The 22651-nt window shown below is 42.9% G+C and overlaps 1 protein-coding gene across 1 annotated transcript in view; it reads left to right on the forward strand.

Annotated features, from left to right (window-relative positions):
- Nucleotides 1-1409, forward strand: part of WT1 (WT1 transcription factor) — a 59070-nt gene extending 57661 nt beyond the window's left edge. The window contains 1 exon segment of the mRNA XM_060176632.1: nt 13-1409. Within this exon segment, the coding sequence (XP_060032615.1) occupies nt 13-134 (122 nt within the window). The 3' untranslated portion in view covers nt 135-1409.
- Nucleotides 1410-22651: the final 21242 nt, after the last annotated feature.

Here is a 22651-nt window from a genome sequence, read left to right on the forward strand (position 1 = left end):
TTGTATTAACAGGTGAAAAGCCCTTCAGCTGCCGGTGGCCCAGTTGTCAGAAAAAGTTTGCCCGGTCAGATGAATTAGTCCGTCATCACAACATGCACCAGAGAAACATGACCAAACTCCAGCTGGCGCTCTGAAGGGTCCAAGTCGGGAGACCTTTCTGTGTTCCAGAAAGGACTGTGTGAGAACTGCTTTCAGACCTTGACTTTAAAATTCCTCCTCACTCACATCTCCAAGAAGGAAATGGCGGTTGATCTTCTTCATCCAACTTCTAAGACATGATGCCTGTGCTACTGTATCCTACTAGGCTTTCCCAGAGGAATTGAGCTCTGCTGTGCTACTTTTTAGTTGTCTCAGGCCTGGGGAGAAGTGTCTAACAGTGTCCTGTTAGTTAAAAGCCCATCGCCATTTGGTCTGGATTTTCCACTGTAAGAGCCATTGGTGATAATGTGCTCTCCCCTCCTGCTTTTTACACTCATTTTCACTAGGAATGGAGTCATTGTACCATTTGCCATCATAGAATAATTTATAGGCCAGGGCATGTGGATGTGTCTGCTAATGTAAACTTTGTCATGGTTTCCATTTACTAACAGCAACACCAAGAAATAAATCAGTGAGCAAGGCACGGGGGTGAGTCCTGTCTGACATTCCGGAGGTTAGGCTGTCTTCTGACCTGGAAGGCAAGACGTAGTGCTGCCAGACACCTTTTAAAGTGAATACATTTCAAGCAGCCGGAAAAGAATCAGAACTAACCAGTAACCTCTGCAGAGAAATCTCGAAGAATCTTACCATTTGGTTAACACAATGTTAGCATTGCCACAGAGCCCTCTAAGAAACCGTGCTTGAAGACCTGAGATTTTGTGTTTATTTTCTTGACTCTCTCAGCTGTGATCATCTTCAGAGATGTATATATATATCTCCTCACACAAAAGTGGAATTCATTTTCGTTCATTCATTTTGGGTGTCCCTGAGTGTACAGACCACAGTGGTTATGTGGTTCCTTGTTGTAAAAAATTAAAGTGATTTGAAAAAAATCGGGACTGGTTCAGAATCTCCACTGATAAGACTGTTCTTAAGTAACTTAAATAACTTTGGACCTACAAGTGTATATGAAAAAATAAGACTGGCCAGTGTGAGGAAATCCATTGTTTAAAAGTGGTTGGGTGTGTATGTGTGTGTGTGTTTTTGTTTTTTTTAAGGGAGGGAATTTATTATTTACTGTTGCTTGAAATTATTGTGTAAATATATATATCTGATAATGATTTGCTCCTTGACAGCTAAAATTTAGAAAACGTATAAATGTTAGATGCATCACTGTTATGGTGTTGATCTTACAACGTATCAATGATAACACTAAAAATGTAACCTGCATTTTTCACTTTGCTCTCAATTAAAGTCTACTCAAAAGGGAAGTAGCAAGATTTTTTTTTTTTTTCCCCAGCTTCATTGTGTTCACAGCTGGCAGTAAGTTGAACCTCTTTGAGACAGGTCGGACGGTAACACTGCCATTGATGACCACTAGTTAAAGCTGAGTCCTGCCTGCTGTTTTTAAATCTAGAGAGCACTGCCTTCTCCCTGCATTATAAAGCAATTGAACTGCTACTTGGGTTGGTTTTGTGGATGCCATGGTAGGAACTGTCATGGGATTTATTTTAATCAAGATTCTCATACCAATTCTACCCTTCAAGATTTATTTTTATTTATTTCATATGAAATAGAGATAGGGAGTTTCACATGAGAAGGTCAGAATGTTTCTCTTATATATTTGGTGTCAAGAATCCAACCAGAAAATTCAGGCATGTGAGTCCTGAGTTCTACCAAATGAGCTATTTCCCCAGATGCTGTAGTGCTCATTATTTCAGGTCAGCAAGTGAGAACTCATTTGCTAGTTATAACTGGTCTTAATTAAAAAAAGTTTTTTTTGAGGTTCACAAACAACATACTAGGATCAGGATCCTATAAGCTGAGCACCTACAACAACTGAATTTACAACCATAATTGCTATAAATCAGTGTAGCAGGTTAAAAATTGCTTAGACTTTCCAAGGCAGCTGAGTGTGAAAGCAAAGATCTACATTATCTATAAACTATAAACTCTTCCTGGTTCTGGTCTATGGCTTTTCAGTTGTAAATAAGGAGATTAATTTGGTATGCCCCCTCTCAGCTCCATTATCTTGAAGCTTGCACGTGTTTCAGGTTTCTTTTTTTTTTTTTTTTTATTAAAAATGTGTCTTGAACAGCAGACGAAGGCTGACTCCACTCTGCACTGAAGTGCAGTTCAGTCAGGTCCTGAGGCCCCTCTCAGTTTGCATCTGGCTCTTGCATCACTGTTAATTATAGTGAGTGTGGTGACTCATTTGTATCAGCCGTTTTTATCTTTTCCTGCCAGAAGACAACAGTTTCTCTGGAGAAGCTCAGGACAAGCATGGCAAACATCAGGGAGTCAGAGCAGGCCAGGTTTCACAACAAATGCAGAGCCACATTATTTCAACGGCTGGAGGAAAACCAGAGGGTCTCCCACTGCCCTGGCGATTTAGCTTGTAATGAAGGTCACGGGCCTTAGAAGGCAGACCAACATAGGCTCAAAATTTCCAGGTCTCTTGTCTTTAGAGACTAAAGGATCCTTGCTTGATCAGGTCGTTTGGGAGGGTTCAACAACATGAAAAGTACGTAACAGTGGCTTAATATACATCTGGGTAAGGGTTACTCCAGAACTTCACTGATTTCCTTCCCCTCCCGCCTATCCACACATCCATTTGCAGTGTCCAGCCATCTTCATAGCTCCTTTTCTTTAGCCCCCAAACTAGAGTTGAGGTTTCCAGGAATAGGACTCTGGCTGGACTACCCAGGGGGAAGTTACAGTTGCTTGTTCTGGTTTGTTTGTTTTTTTTAATATTTATTTCCTTTTTGTTGCCTTTTATTGTTGTAGTTATTGTTGATGTCATCGTTGTTGGATAGGACAGAGAGAAATGGAGAGAGGAGGGGAAGGCAAAAGGGGAGAGAAAGACAGACACCTGCAGACCTGCTTCACTGCCTGTGAAGCAACTCCCCTGCAGGTGGGGAGCCGGGGGCTCGAACCGGGATCCTCACGCCGGTCCTTGAGTTTTGCGCCACATGTGCTTAACCCACTGTGCTACCGCCCGACTCCCGCTTGTGGTTTTTTGTAGAGGCACTAGGGATGTGTGTGTTTCTGAGACTCAAGAGTGGACAACAGCTTATTTGAAAGTTCCTCACAGGCAGCTCTCTGCAGCTGGCTAAATGCAAACATGTCAAAATGTGCATCTTTGGGTGGCTGGGCGGTAGTGCAGCGGGTTAAGTGCATGTGGTGCAAAGGCTCAAGGACCAGAGGAAGGATCTAGGGTCTTCGAGCTCCTGGCTCCTCACCTACAGGGGGCTCGCTTCACATGCGGTGAAGCAGGTGTCTTTCTCCCTCTCTGTCTCCCCCTCCTCTCTCAATTTCTCTCTGTCCTATCCAACAATAACAATAAGGGCAACAAAAATGGCCTCCAGGAGCAGTGGATTCGGAGTGCAGGCACAGAGCCCCAACAATAATCCTGGAGGCAAAAAAAAAAAAGTATCTTTCCTCCTCAATTTACTATAATTCTGGTCCAATAGCTTTTTGATTTTAACATTTAATTTATTTTTATTGTCACCAGGGTTATTGCTGGGGCTTGGTCCCTGCATGGTAAATTAACTGCTTTTGGTGCTTCCCCCCACCCCCTTTATTTGATAGGACAGAGAAATTGAGAGAGGAGAGGGAAATAGGGAAAGAGACAGAAAGATACCTAAGATACCTGCAGTACTTGTTTCACCACTTGTGAAGCTTTCCCCCAGCGGGTGGAGAGCAGGGACTTAAACCTAGATCTTTGTGATAGTAATATGTGTGCTGAACCACATGCACCATCGCCCAGTCCTCCTGTTTTATTCTTTAATGAGAGAGACAGAAAGGCCAGAACACTGTTCAGTTCTGATTTATGGTACTGCTGGGGATGGAACATGGGACTTTGGAGCTCCTCAGGTATGAAAGTTTTTTGCATAAACACTATGCTGTCTCCCCAGCCCTCAATATCTTTATAAGGCTTGGCTCCCCATTCCTTCACCCCCTTCCTCCTCACCTCCAGTCTCTCTGAAAGTGGCTGAGGCAGGACTTGGTCTTGGTTTCTAAGTTTCTTACCATGCTGGATGGTGTAGACTTGAATAACAACAGTTACTTCATATTCACAAATCACGTTATTTTAAGAGGGAAGATGCAAATCTCCTTTTCCTGTGTGTGTTAGATCAGGCATTCTCAGGATTCAGTGTTTCTACGTAGGACTGGAGAATTGTGTTTAAGTGCAGACTCAGATTCAGAAGTTCTGGTGCAAGGCCTGAGCTGCTTATGCTTTTGCAAGAATCATCCAGGGGATCCCTACCCTGCTGGGTTGTGGGTGGTATTTTACAGAGCAAGGAAAGGTTAGACAGTAAGAACTTGCTGAAAGATAGGTGTTGACATTTGCACTGAATCTTTGTAGCCCACAGAGTGAAGATGGATGGAGGCTACAGTCCCTGGAACCAGGGTTAGGACACTCCTGCTGAAAACACTCAGAAGAATTGCACATGTGAATCCAGGTGAACATAGGTCTGCCTATCCTCTGGTGACTTTTTCCCAGGAGAGATTCAATGTATTGTCACACTTGTTGATCCTGTCCTTATATTATACACAGTTCATGTGTGGTTTTTTTAATGTATTTTTAAAAGATTTTATTTGTTTATTATTCATTAGGAAGAGAGAAAGAACCAGACATCACTCTGGTACATGTGCTGCCAGGAATCAAACTTTGGACCTTATGCTTGAGAGTCCAATGCTTTATCCATTGTGCCACCACCCAGAGCACATCCACATGTTTTGTAGTTGAGATGATTAATGGTTTACAGTATATATAGTTGTTGGTATATGTAAAATCTTTCAGTCTTCTGCAAAACACTCTTAGCCCCAGCCTAGGTCTTGCTTCTTCACCATCATGCACCAGGACCTGAAAGCATCCCCACCCCCAGAGTCCTTTACTTTGGTGCAATACACCAAATCCGGTCCAAGTTCTACTTTATATTTCTTCTGGTCTTATTTCTCAACTTCTGTCTGAGTGAGATCATCCCATAGGCATCCTTCTCTTTCTGGCTTATCTCACTTAACATGATTCCTTCAAGCTCCATCCAAGAAAAAGGCAGTGCTAGGGATTGATCCCAAGATCTTGTTTATATTTCTGAGCCACCTTTCGTGTGTGTGTGTGTGTGTGTGTGTGTGTGTGTGTGTGTGTGTGTGTGTGTGTGTGTGTGTATGTGTATGTGTAGAGTTTTTATTCAGGGAGATGACAGACACCACAGCACCTAAGTTTCTTTCACTGTCAGCACCTCCATGTTGTGCTGGGGCTCAAAACTGGATCATATCTGATTCTGTTTGTGTTCAGATTGGCCTTGAGAAGGAAAGATGATGTAGGAAGGATAGACCACAAAGACAGTGTCAGCAAATTCAAGAGTGTTGAAATCAACCCAAGCATCTTCTCAGACCACAGTGGAATTAAACACTTAACAACAAATATAAAATCAGTAAAAAGGGAGCTGGATGGTGGCATACCTGGTTGAGCATACATGTTACAATGTGCAAGGACCTGGGTTCAAACCCCCCTGGTCCCCACCTTCAGTTGAAAAGCTTCACAAGTGGTGAAACAGGGCTGCAGGTGTCTCTCTCTCCCTCTCTGTCTCCCCTCTTCCTCTCAATTTCTGGCTGTCTGTCAAATAAATAAAGATAATATAAAAAAGAAAAAATTAGTAAAAGTCTCAAAATTTGAAACTTAACAGTATACTGCTTAACAACTAGTGGGTCAAAGAGGATATTAAAGAATAAATTAAAATGTTCTTAGAATCAAATAAAAATTGAGATACAAGTTCAGCAGATAGCCATATGCAGTCACACCTTCCCGAATAAGGTCAGATTCCAGGAGCTGGTAAGGGGGTGAGGGCAAACCCCTTAGGGTCAAGACTTTGGAGAGCCAGTGCCTTGAAGCACTGACAGGAGATCAGCAAGCTCTTGAGTAGAAGCCTCAGACAAAGAGATCTCCAGTATAAGCAGCTAAGGCAGATCAAATTAGCAAATGTGAGTTTAAGAGATAAGGAAATATTTTTATGGAGCCGCAGGGGATTGAGAACGTCTGGGGGGGATGGGCTGAGATTAATGGAGAGGGTGGGCTGAAGAGACAAAAACCCTCCCCCTCAGCATCCCTGGAGCATTGGTGATGTTGACACTGGGTGAGAAGGATTGCCTGACATGGTGAGGGCTGAGAGTCACTGAGAAAGAGGAGACAGAGGAAGGGGGAAGGAGAGACAACTCTGGAAAGAAGATGAGACAGATGAGGAATGGGGTGTTCATGTCAGGGAGGTCTGACAGGAAGGGGGGGCTCTGTCTGACAGGGCCTGACCCCCATGTGAACCTGCCCCAGCACTGTTAGCACATAGGGTCTTTCCAAATAGAAGAGACTCAAGAGTGAGCCTTCCATTAACAGTGGGTGCCATTTATTGGATCTCTGTATGCAAACTGGAGCCATTTTTTTAAATGCATTTTCACTGAATTTTTTGGCCTCTTTACAGATTAATTGAGACGCTCCAAGGGCTACCACTCACAGGACCTGACAGCTTGTATGTGTGGCAAGAGTTCAGGTTCTAATCCAACTCTGACTTAACCTTTGCTTCATATTTACCTCCCCACCAGAGGCAGGTTTAGCAGAATGTTTCCTTCTCCCATACTCACTTGCAGAGCTTGTTTGTAAAATATGTTTTCATTCAGTATTTTGTGTTAAATACCGGAACTTAAGAAATGACATAGCATAATGTTAACCGGACTGATAAAAGGGGAAAATTGAGAAACACATGGGAAAGTTCAAGGTCAATGAGTACTTTTTAAAAGCAGCATCCTGCTTTCCCAAGAACCTCAGTGTCAGAGGGAGCAAACCAAAGGGAGAAGCTGTTTTGTGGTGAGGGTTGGGGGAATTTTACAGTTCTTTCCTGTGGATAGGGTTTCCTTTTGGTCTCAGAAGGTAGCCTCTGAAGATGTCTCTGAATCCTTACCATCTAGATATATAGAAGGTCAGGGAGGTTGAAATAGATGTCTCCTGTCCCAGTTTCTCTGAGGCACATACAGTGACCCTGTCAGTTGAGTACAGCCTTTTTTCCAGATTTGACCCCAATAAATCGCTCACTAAACAGAGGAAGGAGGGGCACGGTCAACTCCCTGACCAGAGTTGAGACTGTATGGAAGAAAACATGAGAAGAGACTGATGGCCTAGAGTCTGCCCTCATCCTCGTACTAGGCAGAATTTCCCTCTCCTTACAGACTTCTATCTGCTACGGATGCTTTGGAATGTATTGTGTGGGCAAGACAAGAGTGTTCTGAAGGGACTGGGAGATAGCTCAGCCAGTAGAACACATGTGAGGCCGGGCATTCAAGCCCTAATACCACAGGGGAGCAGTATGGCTGGCATTGGGTGCGCTCCATGGATGGTGGAGAAGTGTGGTGCCTCTTCATTGTCTTACTGTCTCTTCCTCCACTTCCTTTTCTCCAAGAAAAAGAAGAAAGGGAGGGGAGGAGGGTGGAAAGGACCAATTCGGTCAGGGTGACCACTCAGCAGTATGGTGAGGTCCCAGAATCATTCCTCTGTGCAGTGTTTTTTAAAAAGGTATAAAAGAGTCCTGATTTACACATGTAGGCAAGTTGCCACTATTTTTCAATAGGGACTCCTAGGCTCTGGAAAGAGCAGCTGAGGAGACATGAACTTTAAAAGCTTCCTTGCCTTGCCATAAATGTCCAGAAATAGCCAAACAACTAGAAGTGCTATTGGTCATCTGCTGAGCCGGAGTCACTCCTTGACAGGAGCAGCCTAGAACAAGGGTGAGGTTTGTTGCTAGTAGATGTATCTGTCTGGCCCTCTAATGCTGACTCTCCAGATATTTCATTTCATTTTGCTTGTTTTCCTCCACCACCTTTTTAAAGTAACAGATGATGTATTTAGATAAACCTCAGTTTCATTTCCTAGATCTGCCACATATCGGTCTCCTGACTCTTAACAGGTTGACTAAACCTCTCCCTTTTCTCATTTTGAAGATGGAGATGTAACTCTGAGCTTATAGGACAGTTGTGTTGAATAAATGTGGCAGCTTGTGGGCTGTGGTGCTTAGCACCTACTAGAGAGTTAAGAAACAGTAGTGCTTGCTTTTGTTGCTTGGTGTGACACAGTAACCTCCTTTGGGTGTCTGACTGGACATTCACTGGGCTATAGTTGGGCATCCCCAGCAGCTGAAGTGGAGGACCAAGGATGATGCAAGATGGTCTGGTTTCGGCAGAGTTAGAGAGTCTGATTCTTCTTTCCCTGCTGCAGGCATTCCTTGCTGACTCTGGGAGGTGGAATGCAAACAGCAGGCGAGTTCAGTACCAAGCCCCAGAATGCCAGGATGCACTCCTCGAAGCAGATATGTGTAGACTCCAGGCAGTCAGGAGAATTCATTAGGACAGTCTGTGATACGGTGCTGAAACAGGAGGCTCGTTCTGGCGGGCGAGGGATGGGGAAGTCTGCTCCCTGCTGAACTTCTGCAGCTGATAAAGGCAGCCTCTACTGGCAGATTTCATTTTTCACTGGGCCATCTGTATCCAGTCACAAATAACTTGTCTGTCTAAAAAAGCTCCTCTTCAATGTCAACCAGGCATAAGCCTCCCAACCCTCCCCCCACTCCCCAACACACACATAGGCACACATACTCTCACGTTAGACACAACTTCTGGTGCCTGGGGTCATGGGGACAGTGTGGTATCAACAAACCTGTGCCATAACATGCACAGAAGCATTGAAGGGCCCAAGTGTTTATGTGGCTGATGCCCTGTTACTTTTTATCAGCCAGAGTTATTGCAGCTTTTAGCTCTGCACTAGCTGGCCTATAAATCTTCTGAGTGGTGTTTTCATTTTAATTTTGTCATTGCTATTATCAGCTTTTATCACCTGTTTATGTAGAGAAAGTTATTACTTTCTCCAGTCATTCTTCTCCATCCTCTCTCTCACCCCCTCCAGTCCCCTTTATTCCTTCTCTCCATTCCTTCTTGCACATTGGAATTTCCCAGGATGAGAGAGCCTCTAAGTGTCGCCCCCTTTGATGTGTGGATTCTCATGTCAGTTCCTGAGAAGGGACATCTTGAACATACTCCCTGTGTCTGCAGTCCATCCTTGTAGATGGCTTATAGGCTTTGGGCAACTCAGGTCAAGTTCTGACCTCAAAATACCTCCCATCCCCCTTTTCTCCCTTGATCACCAAAACATTTAAGACCAGTATACTGATGCGGATTTCCCCAGAACATTCGTTCAGAGTCAGGTTTAGCCAGAAAGAGCTGTGTTTTCTGCAGTGGTCAGTTCCTGCCCATAGTTGTAAAGGAGACATATTCCACTAGTCACTGTTGTACACCTACTACTACTGGAACTGCCTTTATGGATCTTAGGGAGACACAAATATATAAACGAGGTTAGGGAGTGATGCCATTCACTGCTTAACTTATGACCAAAAATACACTTTTTTATTTTTTAATATTTATTTCCTTTTGTTGCCCTTGTTTTATTGTTGTAGTTATTATTGATGTTGTTGGATAGGACAGAGAGAAATGGAGAGAGGAGGGAAGACATAGAGGGGGAGAGAAAGATAGACACCTGCAGACCTGCTTCACCGCCTGTGAAGCGACTCTACAACAATGAAAAACAACAAGGGCGACAAAAGGGAAAATAAATATTTAAAAAAAATTTTTTAAATACACTTCTAACTATACTCATTCATCGCATACTGTGAGCCTCCCACATGCCTAACCTCAGGTCAGAGGTGAAGCAAGCATGACTTCTCTACACGGACCTCACTGTTTAGTAAGTAGACAGTGAATAGAGGCATGGGCAAAAGTCAAGAGTCAGGGAAAGTTTTAACAGAGTATTTTTTGTTTGTTTTCGGTCTGATCTTGAAAGGTATATAGGACATTCTCAGAAGAGCAGAAGGAGAAAAATATTCCACGTAGAAGGAACTATAAGAATTCTAAGGACAGGACTATCTTGCTGTGTCTGAAACCATAATGGGAAAGGAGGACACTGACCATTGTTCAAGAAGACTGCTTTGCTAGGCTGTTGTGCCTTGGAAACTGACTACCCAGTGCAGTGTAGAGCTAGAATCCTCTAGTTTGCAAGTTACCTGTTATATACTCAGAAAGTCAGTAAGCTGGCTATGAAAGCATTTATTTATATATTTTGCCACTAGGTTTACTGCTGGAGCTTAGTGCCTGTGGAGTGAATCCACTGCTCCTGGTGGTCATGTTTTCTCTTTTCTTTTTCTGTTTTATTTAAGAGGACAAAGAGAAATTAAGAGAGGCTGGGGAGATAGAGAGGGAGAAAGATAGACACCTGCAGATCAGTCTCACCACTTGTGAAGCGTGCCCCCTGTAGGTAGGGAGCAGGAGCTCGAACCCAGGTCATTGAGCAGCCTCACATTAGTAATTTTAATTGAGACTTTTTACACCATGGAATTAACATGTACTACAATGTGGAATTTCTGCCGTGTGTCTTCCAGAGAGCGTGCTTAGTACAATCACTATAGACCCTTCTGGGTGGTTTGTATTTACAGCCCTTGGGAGTCTGGATGACAGGCTTTCAGAGTTATTTCCTTTGCCCAGTTGTGTGTTTTTTCTTCAGCATCCAGACCCCAAAGGTGGGGTATAGTATAAAAATAAATAGGATTAAACAAACAAACAAATCAGCATGACTTGGTTTATATAGACCTTGTCCCTGCATTACACCATGTTTTTTTTTTTTTTTTTTTTTTTTATGTTCCTCCCAAATGCTTATCCTGACCTCCATGATCGGTCCCAGTGAGACCAGTACCATGCTATCCATGTCCTTTCTGTTGGGCAGAACAGCTCTTGTCCAGGAAGAGCTCTTACAGGGTAGGGGCTGAGTTCAGCCAGTATCAAGAAACAACTAATCTTTCTGATTTTGATTTTTTTTTTTACTACCAGGATTATCACTGTGTTCCAAAGCCTGCATAAAACTTCACTGCTCCCAGCAGTCATTTTTTTTTCTTCCTTTCCTCTAGATAGAAGGTGCAGGATAGAGAAAAAAAACTGGCAGAGAGGAGAGACATTGCACGCCACTCCATTATCCCACCAATTGTGAAGCTTTCCTTCTGTAAGCACTCCCTGTGGTAACCTAACTTATGACAATGTGTGTTCTCTACCAGGTGAGCCACCTGTCAGCCATCAGGACTGACCTTTTAAAATATTTTTTTCTCCCTTTTCACTGAATTCACCAGCTATTTCACTGTTAGTTTATACAGCCTTAGGTCAGATAAAATGTGTGTGTGTGTGTGTATGTGTGTGTGTGTGTGTGTGTGTGTGTGTGTGTGTGTGTGTGTGCTCAGGCTTAGACCTAAGAATTGTCGCAATGCAGTGTAGGAGAAGCAATCAAGCAAAGTATGTCCTGTTCAAACATTCTTTGCTGACTTACGGTGATCAATTGCTGTCTACAGATTATTTCACCTCTCTGAATCTCATTTCCTTCACCTGTATAATGGGAGTAACACACTCACTCTGTGGGGATACTGTAAGGAATAAGACCACATGTATATGAAGACTCTGGCTTTGCCAATTAATGTCTTTTCCCTCTTTGTTGACTCTGACCTACCCCCCTGCCTTCTCCTCACCACTTTCAGTGACAGATGTTGACTTCTTTTTTTTATTATTGTTGTTGTAGTTATTATTGTTGTAGTAATTATTGTTGTTGTTATTGATGTCATCATTGTTAGATAGGACAGAAATAAAGAGAAGAGGGGAAGACAGAGAGGAGGAGAGAAAGATAGACACCTGCAGACCTACTTCACTGTCTGTGAAGCGACTCCCCTGCAGGTTGGGAGCCAGGGGCTCGAACCGGAACCCTTAGGCAGGTCCTTGCACTTCATGCCACATGTGCTTAACCCGCTGTAGATGATGACTTCTTAAAAAAAAAAAAAACCAATGATAACTCCATCTACATTTCTTCTGCTGGACCTCTCTGTAAGCATATTTGTTAGTTTAGGGGAACAATGAGCACTGTATCTGGTGAGAAGATGATTTGACTGTGGCTTCTTAATCTCCTCACTCTAATCTCCCTGATCCTATAAAATATACATATTAACAATGCCCATCTCATTGGTTGGTAGTGAGTATCAGAGGATACAGTGCACTTGAAGGGTTTAAGCCATTTTTCTGGTACATTGTGGTGTAGCTTCTGCGACTGAACTAGCTATAACTAAGTCATGTTGAAAGAAGTTGAAATTAAACAGAATAGGAAAGATTGTTGAATAGGATTCTGAGAGTCAGAATAGACTTATGGACTTGAATAGAGTTGAAAGAATTCTGTAAATCAAAGAACCAGAGAAGTGAAGGGAGCTTAGAATCAATCTTCCTGTTTACAAAGGAGCCAATGAGTGGCAAAGCCAGGACTCAGATCCAGGTATCCCAACTCTTAGACCAGAGCCTGCCTCATCTAATCAGCAGGAAATGGTTAATCCTCACATTAGACTTTGTTTTCCTACCAAAGCTGGGAGGGAGACCAGAACAACCCTCAAGGAAGACCATTAATATCGGGGTTTGCTATTTTGAGGCTAATTAGGACTCACATTGCTGTGTTCCCCCAAGGGATAAGCTATAAGAGAAGGCCCAGGCTTCATTTCCAGGAATATAGGAGCTGTTACATGTTGCCTTTGAGCACAGCCCCTGTGGGGACCAGTGTCCCTGAGAGATGAACGGACATACATCATCTAGAAATCTGGCTGCGTTGAGCCAAACACAAATGCAGGCAAGACCCCAAACCAACACTTCAGTTTTCTCCTTAACAAAATGCGGCTTTTCAGCAGATAAGACAAAGCTGGAGAAATTGGCAGAAATCAAATATAAGTCTCAAAATAAATGTATTTGGAACAGAACATTGACCATATGTAAAGAGTGGAAAAATGAATAGTAGGCGTTTTTTTTTTTTTTCCTTCTCTGTTTATTTTGCCTATTAGCTCAAGATGACTATTGACATTCTCAACTGCTGGACATCATCCTCTAGGCATGGCCTCACTTTTTGCCCTTGTTTTCATCTGAAACAGGACATATAAGCATGGGAAGGAGGGGTAGAGGAGAGTAGTAGTGGTATCTTTACACGGTTAATGGAGTAGAGTGGTGAAAAGGAAGGGCTTTGTTGGGAGGGGAGGGGTGGCAGAGAGATAACTCATCTAGCAGAGTACATACTTTACCATGCCAAGGGCTGGCGATTGAGTCCCCAGTTACTGCATGCAAGCACCTGCATGGGGGGGAAAACTCACAAGCAGTGAAGTGTGTGTGTGTGTGTGTGTGTGTCCCAAACTGTATCTAAATACAAAGAATCTATCTGAAGTAATGGAGTCATGCAGGTGCAAAGTTCTGGTGATAACCTTGGTGGACAAAACCAAAAGACAGACAAAAACTTTCCTTAGAACTGACAATCCTGAGTTTGTGTCTAGTTCTCCTGCATTCCCCAAGTGATTCCGAGTAAGTCACTTTGCCACCATCAGCTTCATCTCTCAGCTCTGAAAAGGAAATAGTAATAGCACTTGCCTTTATTGATCTGAGTTCAACCCGGAAGCACAAACCACAGAAGTCTTTTGGCTTGTTTAAGCCAGAGCTGGTACACAGTTGACAAGTATAGAAAACAGTCCAAGAATGAGAAAGCCAAGGTGGATGGACAAAGAGGTGAGGTTTTGGGAGTTGACTGTCCACTGGGTACCTCTTCCTGGGATAGAGTATCTGGTGTTTATGTTGGAAGCACCGTGGGGAACCACCATCCAAGGTGCAGACAAGCTGAAGCTGGTGGCTGGGTGCACAGAAGCAGGAAGCACAAAGAGGAGACATGGAGTGTTTGCAACAGGAAGTGATCATGGAGCTGCCGACAAAGTTGTAAAAGTCCTGAGCACCTGGTCACTCAAGGTGGGGCAGAAAACTTCTGGAAGCTCTTATACATGGATGGGTGGATGCATGGAACAGCAGGAGCAAACAAAAGCAAAACAACAGCAGAGCCAGCAAGAGAAACCTTGTCATGTCATGTCTCTCCATTGCCCTCTACTGACAAAGCTGAACACTGTGCTCATTGCTAAGGAGAAATGCATGAGTCCAGTCTGTCATTGCAAAGCAGGTACTGAAGGGTGAACTGAGGCTGCAAGACAGTGCTTGATTGTCTGGTACATGGCTTCAAAGATTTGTTTGAAAGATCACATGAATGTGAGTCCCTTAATATAATGTCTGGTAACTTTCAGTTAATGAAATCTGTTCTCTTGGTTTTTACTAGGAGATGTCAATCCACATTTTCTAAAGTGTGTTCTAATGAGGAGGGAAGATACTCTCTCTGCCCTCTACTGTTTTCTGGAGTTCATCTATTTTGTTACCCTGTTCTGATACTGTTTTAGCTTGTTCAGCTAGTTGTGTTCTTAGCTATTTCAGCTTTCAGCTCTCTAATAACCTTGAAATAATTAGTGTTTTCTTCCAGAGTCTCATTTGTTGTTCCTATATTTCTGATTACAATTCTTTCAAACTCTTTACTCACTCCTATGATGATTTCCTTAGCTAGTGTTTGGATGTTGAACTCGTTATTTTGTTCTTTACCCTTTTGGGAGCTTTTAGCTGGACTCTTGTCCTGGTTTGTTTCTCCATTATTTCTTCTTGTTGGTTTAACCATTTTATATATTATGTTATGAGTTCCGTCTCTCAGTACTTTTCAAATTACTGATCACTATTGCCTGGATTGACTTGTGTCTAAGTAAGGTAATTAAAGGGTTCACAGTGGTGGAAGTTAACAGTTGTTTCAGTAGTATTTTAACCCATGAGTTGGAGCTCAATGGTTTAAAAGCCTCTTTTTCTTTTTCTTCCCTGTAGGCTATGGGAGCCTGAGGGCTTTTAAACTACAAGTAGGTTTCTTAGCTTAATCACTGACTCCTGATCAAGAGATAAAGCAGGGTGTGGCAGAGATAATCCAGTGGTTATGCAAAGAGACTTTCACAGCCCCACCTCTATGCCACTGAGGTATAGGTCTTCTCTTGAGTTTCCCTAGATCTCTGTCCCCTGGTGTCCCTCCCTGCCGCTGCTCCAGACTCTGAGGGCAGTAGCAATGGAGACCCAGAGTTGCACTTGGTGAGTCTCCGGGGAGTCCTCTCCTCCCCTCTGCTGTCCCCTTGTTGGTGGAACAGACTGGAGATGGTGTCTCAACTGACAAACTGCTGGACTGTTACCAGCCACTTAATCTCTCCCTAGGCTCCTCTCTGTCACCAGCCACACATGTTTGCACTCACCAGTGACCTGGTGGGTTCCTGTAGTCGTTCCAGTCCTGTCTTGTTTTGGTCCCAGGTGGTCTCCTTTGGTATTCCTAGTTGATCTGAGAGAGGAGAGGAGAGGAGAGGAGAGGAGAGGAGAGGAGAGGAGAGGAGAGGAGAGGAGAGGAGAGGAGAGGAGAGGAGAGAAAGAGATCTGCGGCTGCTCGTAGCCCCCCCTCCGGAAGTCCTCGAGGAGGGAAGATATTGCACCCTGTAGAGGACTGGGGTTTGAGTCTTTGAGATCATGTAGGAGCACCATACATAACAGGTGTGGTGGTGCTTCTCCATTCCTCCCTCACTCCCTTCTTCATTCCTCTCTCTCTCTCTCTCTCTCTCTCTCTCTCTCTCTCTATATATATATATATATATATATATATATATATATATATATAAAATTTATTTTCCCTTTTGTTGACCTTGTTGTTTTGTTATTGTTGTTGTAGTTATTGTTGTTTTTGTTGTTATTGATGTCATCATTGTTAGATAGGACAGAGAGAAATGGAGAGGAGAGGGGAAGACAGAGAGGGGGAGAGAAAGAGAAGACACCTGCAGACCTGCTTCACTACCTGTGAAGTGACTTCTCCGCAGGTGGGGAGCCAGGGGTATTTCTCTCTTAAATTAAAAAAGAAAAATAGTCTACCAGGAACAGTAGTTTTGCCTAGCATGCCAGAAAATGTGTTCTAAAGTTTTTAACTTTAGTGGTGATAACTCCCTGGTTTAATGAGAAATTGGCTCAGAAGAACAGCCTAATCAGGCATGAGAGCTTCCCAAGTGAGAGCAAAGATCAATCCCCTCCCATTCCTCACCCTCCCCCCCAAAAAAGAAAGATTTATATAGTGATAATTAAATATCAACACCTTTAGAGATAGTTACAGTTTGTGCTGCTCTGGAAATGGGTTGTAATGACCTGAGATCATAACCGTCAAAATCCATCCACCAGATTTTTTGTGATGCTGACATCACAATAAACAGTGACACCTGTTTGTGCCCTCTCCTCAGCCTGTGACATTGTTTCCTAATAGTTCATTCACCTAACGGAGGGTTCACTGAGTCCAAGTCTTGTGTATACCTTGTGAAAGGGACTTTAAACCCACTTGTCCTGACTTCCTTTTTTTAGATGAACCCAAAGAAGGTGTAGTCAGTTCCCAAGGTCATTCAGTCCAAGCCAGGAGAGAAACTGGAAGCCCAGATGCTATCACACTGCCAACAAAGGGTATGCAACAAAGGAAGTATATTTTTCATAACTTAAAATTGAATTTCCAAAAGTTAATAGATGTAGAGATGTGTACCAGTACCCCCCCCCTAAGTTCATGTCCTCCTTAGAATGTTTGAATGTGACTTTGTTTGGAAATCAGATGATTGTAGGTGGGTTTAGTGAAAAGGAGGTTATACTGAGGTAGGATAGGGCCTTAATCCAGTATGACTGGTGTCCTTACAAGAAGAGAAGTCCAGGGGAGGCACATATCAAGGCGAAGTCAAAGACTGGAGTGGCCACAAGCCAAGGGATATCAAGCATGAACAAAGCAATCTTCAAAAAACACTTTCGGAGGCTGAGTGGTGGCACACCTAGTTGAGTGCTCATGTTATGATGTAAAAGGACCTGGACTCAATCCCCCAGCTCCCACGTGTGTGTATGTGTGTGTGTGTGTGTGTGTGTGTGTGTGTCTTCATGAACAGTGAAGTAGGACTGCAGGTATCTCTCTGTCTTTTTCACTCTCAATTTCTCTCTGTATCCAATAAGTAATAAAATATATAAAAAAAGGAAAGTATGAAAAAAAAATTTTGGAGTCCCTGCTGGCATACATGGGCCTGCATAACTACATAAAGCCTGTCTCTAGGATCAAAGAGATAGCTCACCAGGTAGGGTGTGTATCTTTCTGGGCTCATGGCTCAGGTTTGAGCCCCTGCACTACATAGGAGCTACTGTGGCACCAGAGGAAACTCCAAAGCTGTGGTATCTTGTATTCTCACTCTGTCTTTCTTTCTCTTTCTGCCTCTTTATCAGTATGAAAAAGTGGCCTGGAGAGGTAAAATCATGCATGTGTGAGATCCCAGTTCTGCAAAACAAAACAAAGCAAAACAGAAGAAAACATAACACTCCCCCACTGGGCTGATGCTTACTGAACTTTGTTTATGGCCCAATGCCTTGAGTTTCTCCTAATCCAAGTCACACAATTCCTAATACTTTTCACAATTTACAGAAGTCCTCACACCTCCAAATTAAGCACTTCATTGGACTGAATTTGAGTATCTTTTTTTTGCCTTCAGGGTTGTTGCTGGGGCTCAGTGCCAGCACTATGAATCCACTGCTCCTGGCGGCCATTTTTCCCTTTTCCTTTTTTGTTTTTCCATTTTTTTGATAAGATACAGAGAATTTGAGAGAAAGTGTGTCCCCCACTGTGTGTGTGTGTGTGTGTGTGTGTGGCGTGTGATTCTTTTTTTATTATTTATTAATGGATAGAGACAGAGAAAAATTGAGAGGGGAGGAGAAGATAGAGAGGGAGAGAGACATGTACAGTTCCGCTTCATTGCTCATGAAGCTTTCCCCCTGCAGGTGGGGATCAGGGGCTTGAACCCGGGGTCTTGCGCACTGTAGTGTGTACGCTTTACCAGGTGTGCCACCATCTGATCCCCCCTCATTTTTAAAGACCTATTACATAACACACACACACACACACACACACACACACACAGAGTATTACTCTGGCTCATGCAGTGCCAATGGGTGAAGTAGGGACCTCCTGCTTGAAAGCTTAATGCTTTTACCCACTGTATGATGTCCAGGCCACTTTTCTTTGATTCTTGAAATATGTTAATCTCTGACTGAGTTGTTGTTTTCCTCCAGGATTATCACTGGGGTTCTGTGCTTGCATGACAAATCCACTGCACATGGTGGGTGGTGATGTATTTTTTGTTTGTTTGTTTGTTTTTTTTGACAGGACAGAGAGTAATTGAAAGAGGGGGAGATAAAGAGGGAGAGAGAGAGACAGAGAGACACCTTTAGCACTGTTTCACTGCTTGTGAAACCTCCCCCCAACTACAGGTGGGAGATGGGCTTGAACCGGGTCTTTGCACATGGTAATGAAAGTGCTCAGCCTGGTGCACCACTGACCTAGTTTTGAAGCCCTTTAAACTTGGTAGGATTCTGCATTCTTTTAATAGCTTTCCTGTCTTGGAGTCCTACAACATAGGAGAGGCATAAAAAACAATACCCAATTGGATTCAGGCTATTTCTCACTGTAGAGTCTGACCTTGTGCATACAACTTCCAAAGTTATCTGGCTGACACTGAAGAAGACTGGACAGGAATTTGAAATGCTGTAACTATTTAGAGGTTAATGTTCCTTGAATTCCATTTTTCTCTTATGAAGTTTCTATGCTCATAATGACAATATATAAAGGAAATAAATGGCCTCCTGTGCCTCATAAATCATTAAACTTTCCCTTGTACCAAATGATACTCTTCCCCAAGAAAATTAATTCTCCTCTCTGAAGGGCAAGTACTAATTAATTTTTCTCTCTGAGGGGCAAATACTAATGTCAAACCACTAGGAAAAAAAAGTGTTCTATTTTTCTTGTGAGTGCCCATGTGCCCAGATGTGTAGACAGAGAATTCCCTTTGATAGCAATGTAAGCTTGCATTAGGGTAGAGAAGCAACTCTTTGCTGTTGTTGTTATCAAAAAAGACAGACCTCACCCTTCACATTCACCCAGCTTTCCTACAAAGAAACAAACCAGCACAGAAAGACCCTGGTTCAAACCTCTAACCCCCATCTGTAGGGGGGAAACTTTATTAGTAGTGAAGCAGTCCTGCTGGTATCCCTCTTTCACCCTCTCTATCTTTCCCTTCCACTAGTTTCTCTCTGTTGTTTATCAAATACATAATTTATATTAGCAATCTGCCCAAGTTTCCCTACTGACACTTCCAGGGAATATTAAGGGGCTTAAGTGAGAAAGAATACTGACACACATGCACTTGCAGAACTGTCTTGTTTGTTGCCCTCCCTTCATTTAATTGTCTTTTATTATTATTATTATTACTCCCTCACATAGTTTATTGAAGCACAGTAACAGTCCAATTATAGAATAAATATATCTTCACATTTATTAAGCATTTACTATGTGCCAGTTACTGAGCTAAGAACTTTCCATGGATCTTTTTGCTTAATTCTCACAGGAAGCCAGTGACATAGCTATAGCCAAATTTTCCCTAGATATCTCCAGTATGACCTCCCACAGGAAACAAATCAGTATCTTCCCTTGCCTTCTTCACATCTTTTCTTCCTCCTGAGTGGTCCTAGTGGGGAACCTGGGGTAGTCCTGGACTTCTCTTTCTTTCAGTTGTCCCCACCCAATTTCCAGTCCCTACTTGTTTCCAGCTTCTCACACCCATCAGCTGTCTCTGAATTATTTTAACAGTCTCCTAACGCTTCTTTTCATTACCAGTGTTGTAGCAAAATTGAGACTTTTTACTGTTTTGGAGAAAAGATAAGCAGGAAAGGGGAGGTGATATCTCAGTGAGTTTCTGCTTGTTCCTTCCAACAAAAATAGCTATAACATACTTAACAGAGTCTCCAAAGTAGGTCCTGCAAAAAGCAAAGCAGGTCCTGTGTGAAAGAATAATTCATTTTGGGGGTCGGGTGATGGCACACATAGTATGAAGCTTAAGGACCCATGAAAGGATCCTGGTTTGAACCTCCGGCTCCTCACCTGCAGTGGGGTCGCTTCACAAATGGTGAAGCAGGTCTGCAGGTGTCTATCTTTCTCTCCCCCTCTCTGTCTTCCCCTCCTCTCTCAGATTTCTCTCTGTCCTATCCATCAACGACAACAATAACAACAATAATAATAGCCACAACAACAATAAAACAACAACAGCAACAAAGGGAGAGAAAATGGCTTCCAGGACCAGTGGATTCGTTGGTAGTGCAGGCACAGAGCCCCAGCAATAACCCTGGAGATAAAAAAAAAGAAAAGAAAAGAAAAGAAAAGAAAAGAAAAGAAAAGCAATGTTGTCTGGGAAGATGGTGTCAGAGTTGACAGTAGAACTAAAAAGCAGGATTAGGGCAGAGAACTGCTTGCAAACATGAAAAAAACATATAAATACAATTAACTGTTTATCACATTGATGTAACCTGAGCCCAGTATCTATTCATATTTAGCACCATTCATATTTAGTACAATCTCTGAGTCCCTATCAAACTGAGCCCACAGTCCATGGTCACAGCTGGGGACATTCTAGCCTGCACTTCAGAACCAGTCTTCCTCAAGCTGCAGAGTAGGATGACCCAGCCTTCCTTCAGAGAGTGGGGCAGTTCCTACTGTTGTTAGTTCATGGTGAGTGTATGATCTCTCAGAAGCCCACAATGGGGCTTATGGTGACTTTCCCAATGGATATGACCAGTGACAGTAGAGAGATGGATCTATTAGACATCTAAACCCATATTATCTGTGGGGAAATCCAGAGTTTCCCTATCTAGGACTCTGAGTGATGAGATGGCCTGATAGTGGCCAAAAAGGCAGTTGTTAAGTGAGATAGTTTCTTGCTCTTATCCCACTTTTGTAGACCCTTCTTTATCTGATGAACTTAGACTTTCTCCCAGCTGTTAAAGTGTCATTTGTTGTTTTCAAACTGGTATTAGGATTTTGGGATCTGATCTCTAGCTAGGGAGGAAATAGCCCTAGGGTTTTAGGTGGGGTCTTAGCCTCCAGTTTTTCTGCATTTACTTGTTTGATTATTTTTTCTTTCTTCCTTCCTTCCTTTCTCTCTCTCTTTCTTCCTTCCTTCCTTTCTTTTCTTTCTCCCTTTCTTTCTTTCTTTCTTTCTATCTTTCTTTTTAAAAATATCCTTTATTCTCCCCCCCCCCAGGGTTATCACTGAGGCTCAGTGCCAGAACTAGGAATCCACTGCTCCTGGAGGCTATTTTTCTCATTTTTGTTGCCCTTGTTGTGGTTGTTATTGTTATCGTTGTTATAGCTATTGTTGTTGTTGGATAGAACAGAGAGGAATTGAGAGAGGAGGAGAAGACAGAGAGGAGGAGAGAAAAATAGACATCTTCAGACCTGCTTCACCGCTTGCAAAGCAACCCCCCTGCAGATGGGGAGCAGAGGGCTCACACCAGGACACTAACACAGGTCCTTGCGCTTTGCACCATGTGCACTTAATCCACTGCACTACTGCTCAGCCCCCTTGATGATTCTAGTAAAAGTTGTCACAGAGACAGTAATTGTTCTTTACATGATATATGGTTTTTACCAGTATGTATCTTGGCCAGTTGTATAATGTTTCTTTTAAAGCTTATCAAGTGGTAACAATAATGCTGATGCTCTGTCAGAAAAGATTAAAAGATGGAATAATATAAGTTACTTATTTTTATATAGTCACATGAGTAGATATAGTGATTGAGGGAAGTGAAGTAGGGGGTAGGAGAGGAGGGTATGTAGGCCAAAGTAATAAATACATGACTAGAGAATTTATGATGCCTTCTTTAGACCATTCTTCTAGATTGCCAGGCATGTTAGGTCTAAATCTAATCACTATTACATACTTTTACTTTGAGGTATATAATTGCCCCTTACAGAAATGGGTGAGGACACATGAAAGAAAAAGAAGTCCAGGATTACTCCAGTTTCCCCTAAGACCACTGAAGAAGAAGAAAAAGAAAATGGAGTCTAAGGTCTAGGGAGATATCTCGGAGTTTGAGCATGGAACTTGCACATCTGAGATCCCAGGTGCCCCAGATTCTATCCTCACCATCACAGTATGCCAGAGCTGAGCAGTGCTCTGGTTTTTCTCTTATAAAAATAGATATAATAGACCTTTTTAAATAAAATAATAAAAACTTTATTTGGCTGGGGCTCAGTGCTGGCACTATGAATCCACTGCTCCTGATGGCCATCTTCTTTCAATTTTATTAGTTAGGACAGAAAGAAATTGAGATGAGGGAATGGAGAGAGAGAGAGGAAGATCAACACCTTCAGACCTGCTTCACAGCTTGCGAGGCATGCCTCCTGCAGGTGGGGAGCTGGGGATTTGAACTAGATTCTTGCATGGGTTCTTGCACTTCCTACTATGTCACTCAACCAGGTGTGTCACTGACTAGCCCCCATGAATGAGTATATATATTTATATATATATATTTAACTTAGTAAGGCCTGGATGGTGGCACACCTGGTTAAGCACACATATTACAATGCACAGGTATTTAGCTTCAAGCTCTCAGCCCCCACCTACAGCAGAGACACTTCACTAGCAGT

This window comes from Erinaceus europaeus, chromosome 17 (assembly GCF_950295315.1).
Source record: "Erinaceus europaeus chromosome 17, mEriEur2.1, whole genome shotgun sequence".
NCBI classification, from domain to species: domain Eukaryota; kingdom Metazoa; phylum Chordata; class Mammalia; order Eulipotyphla; family Erinaceidae; genus Erinaceus; species Erinaceus europaeus.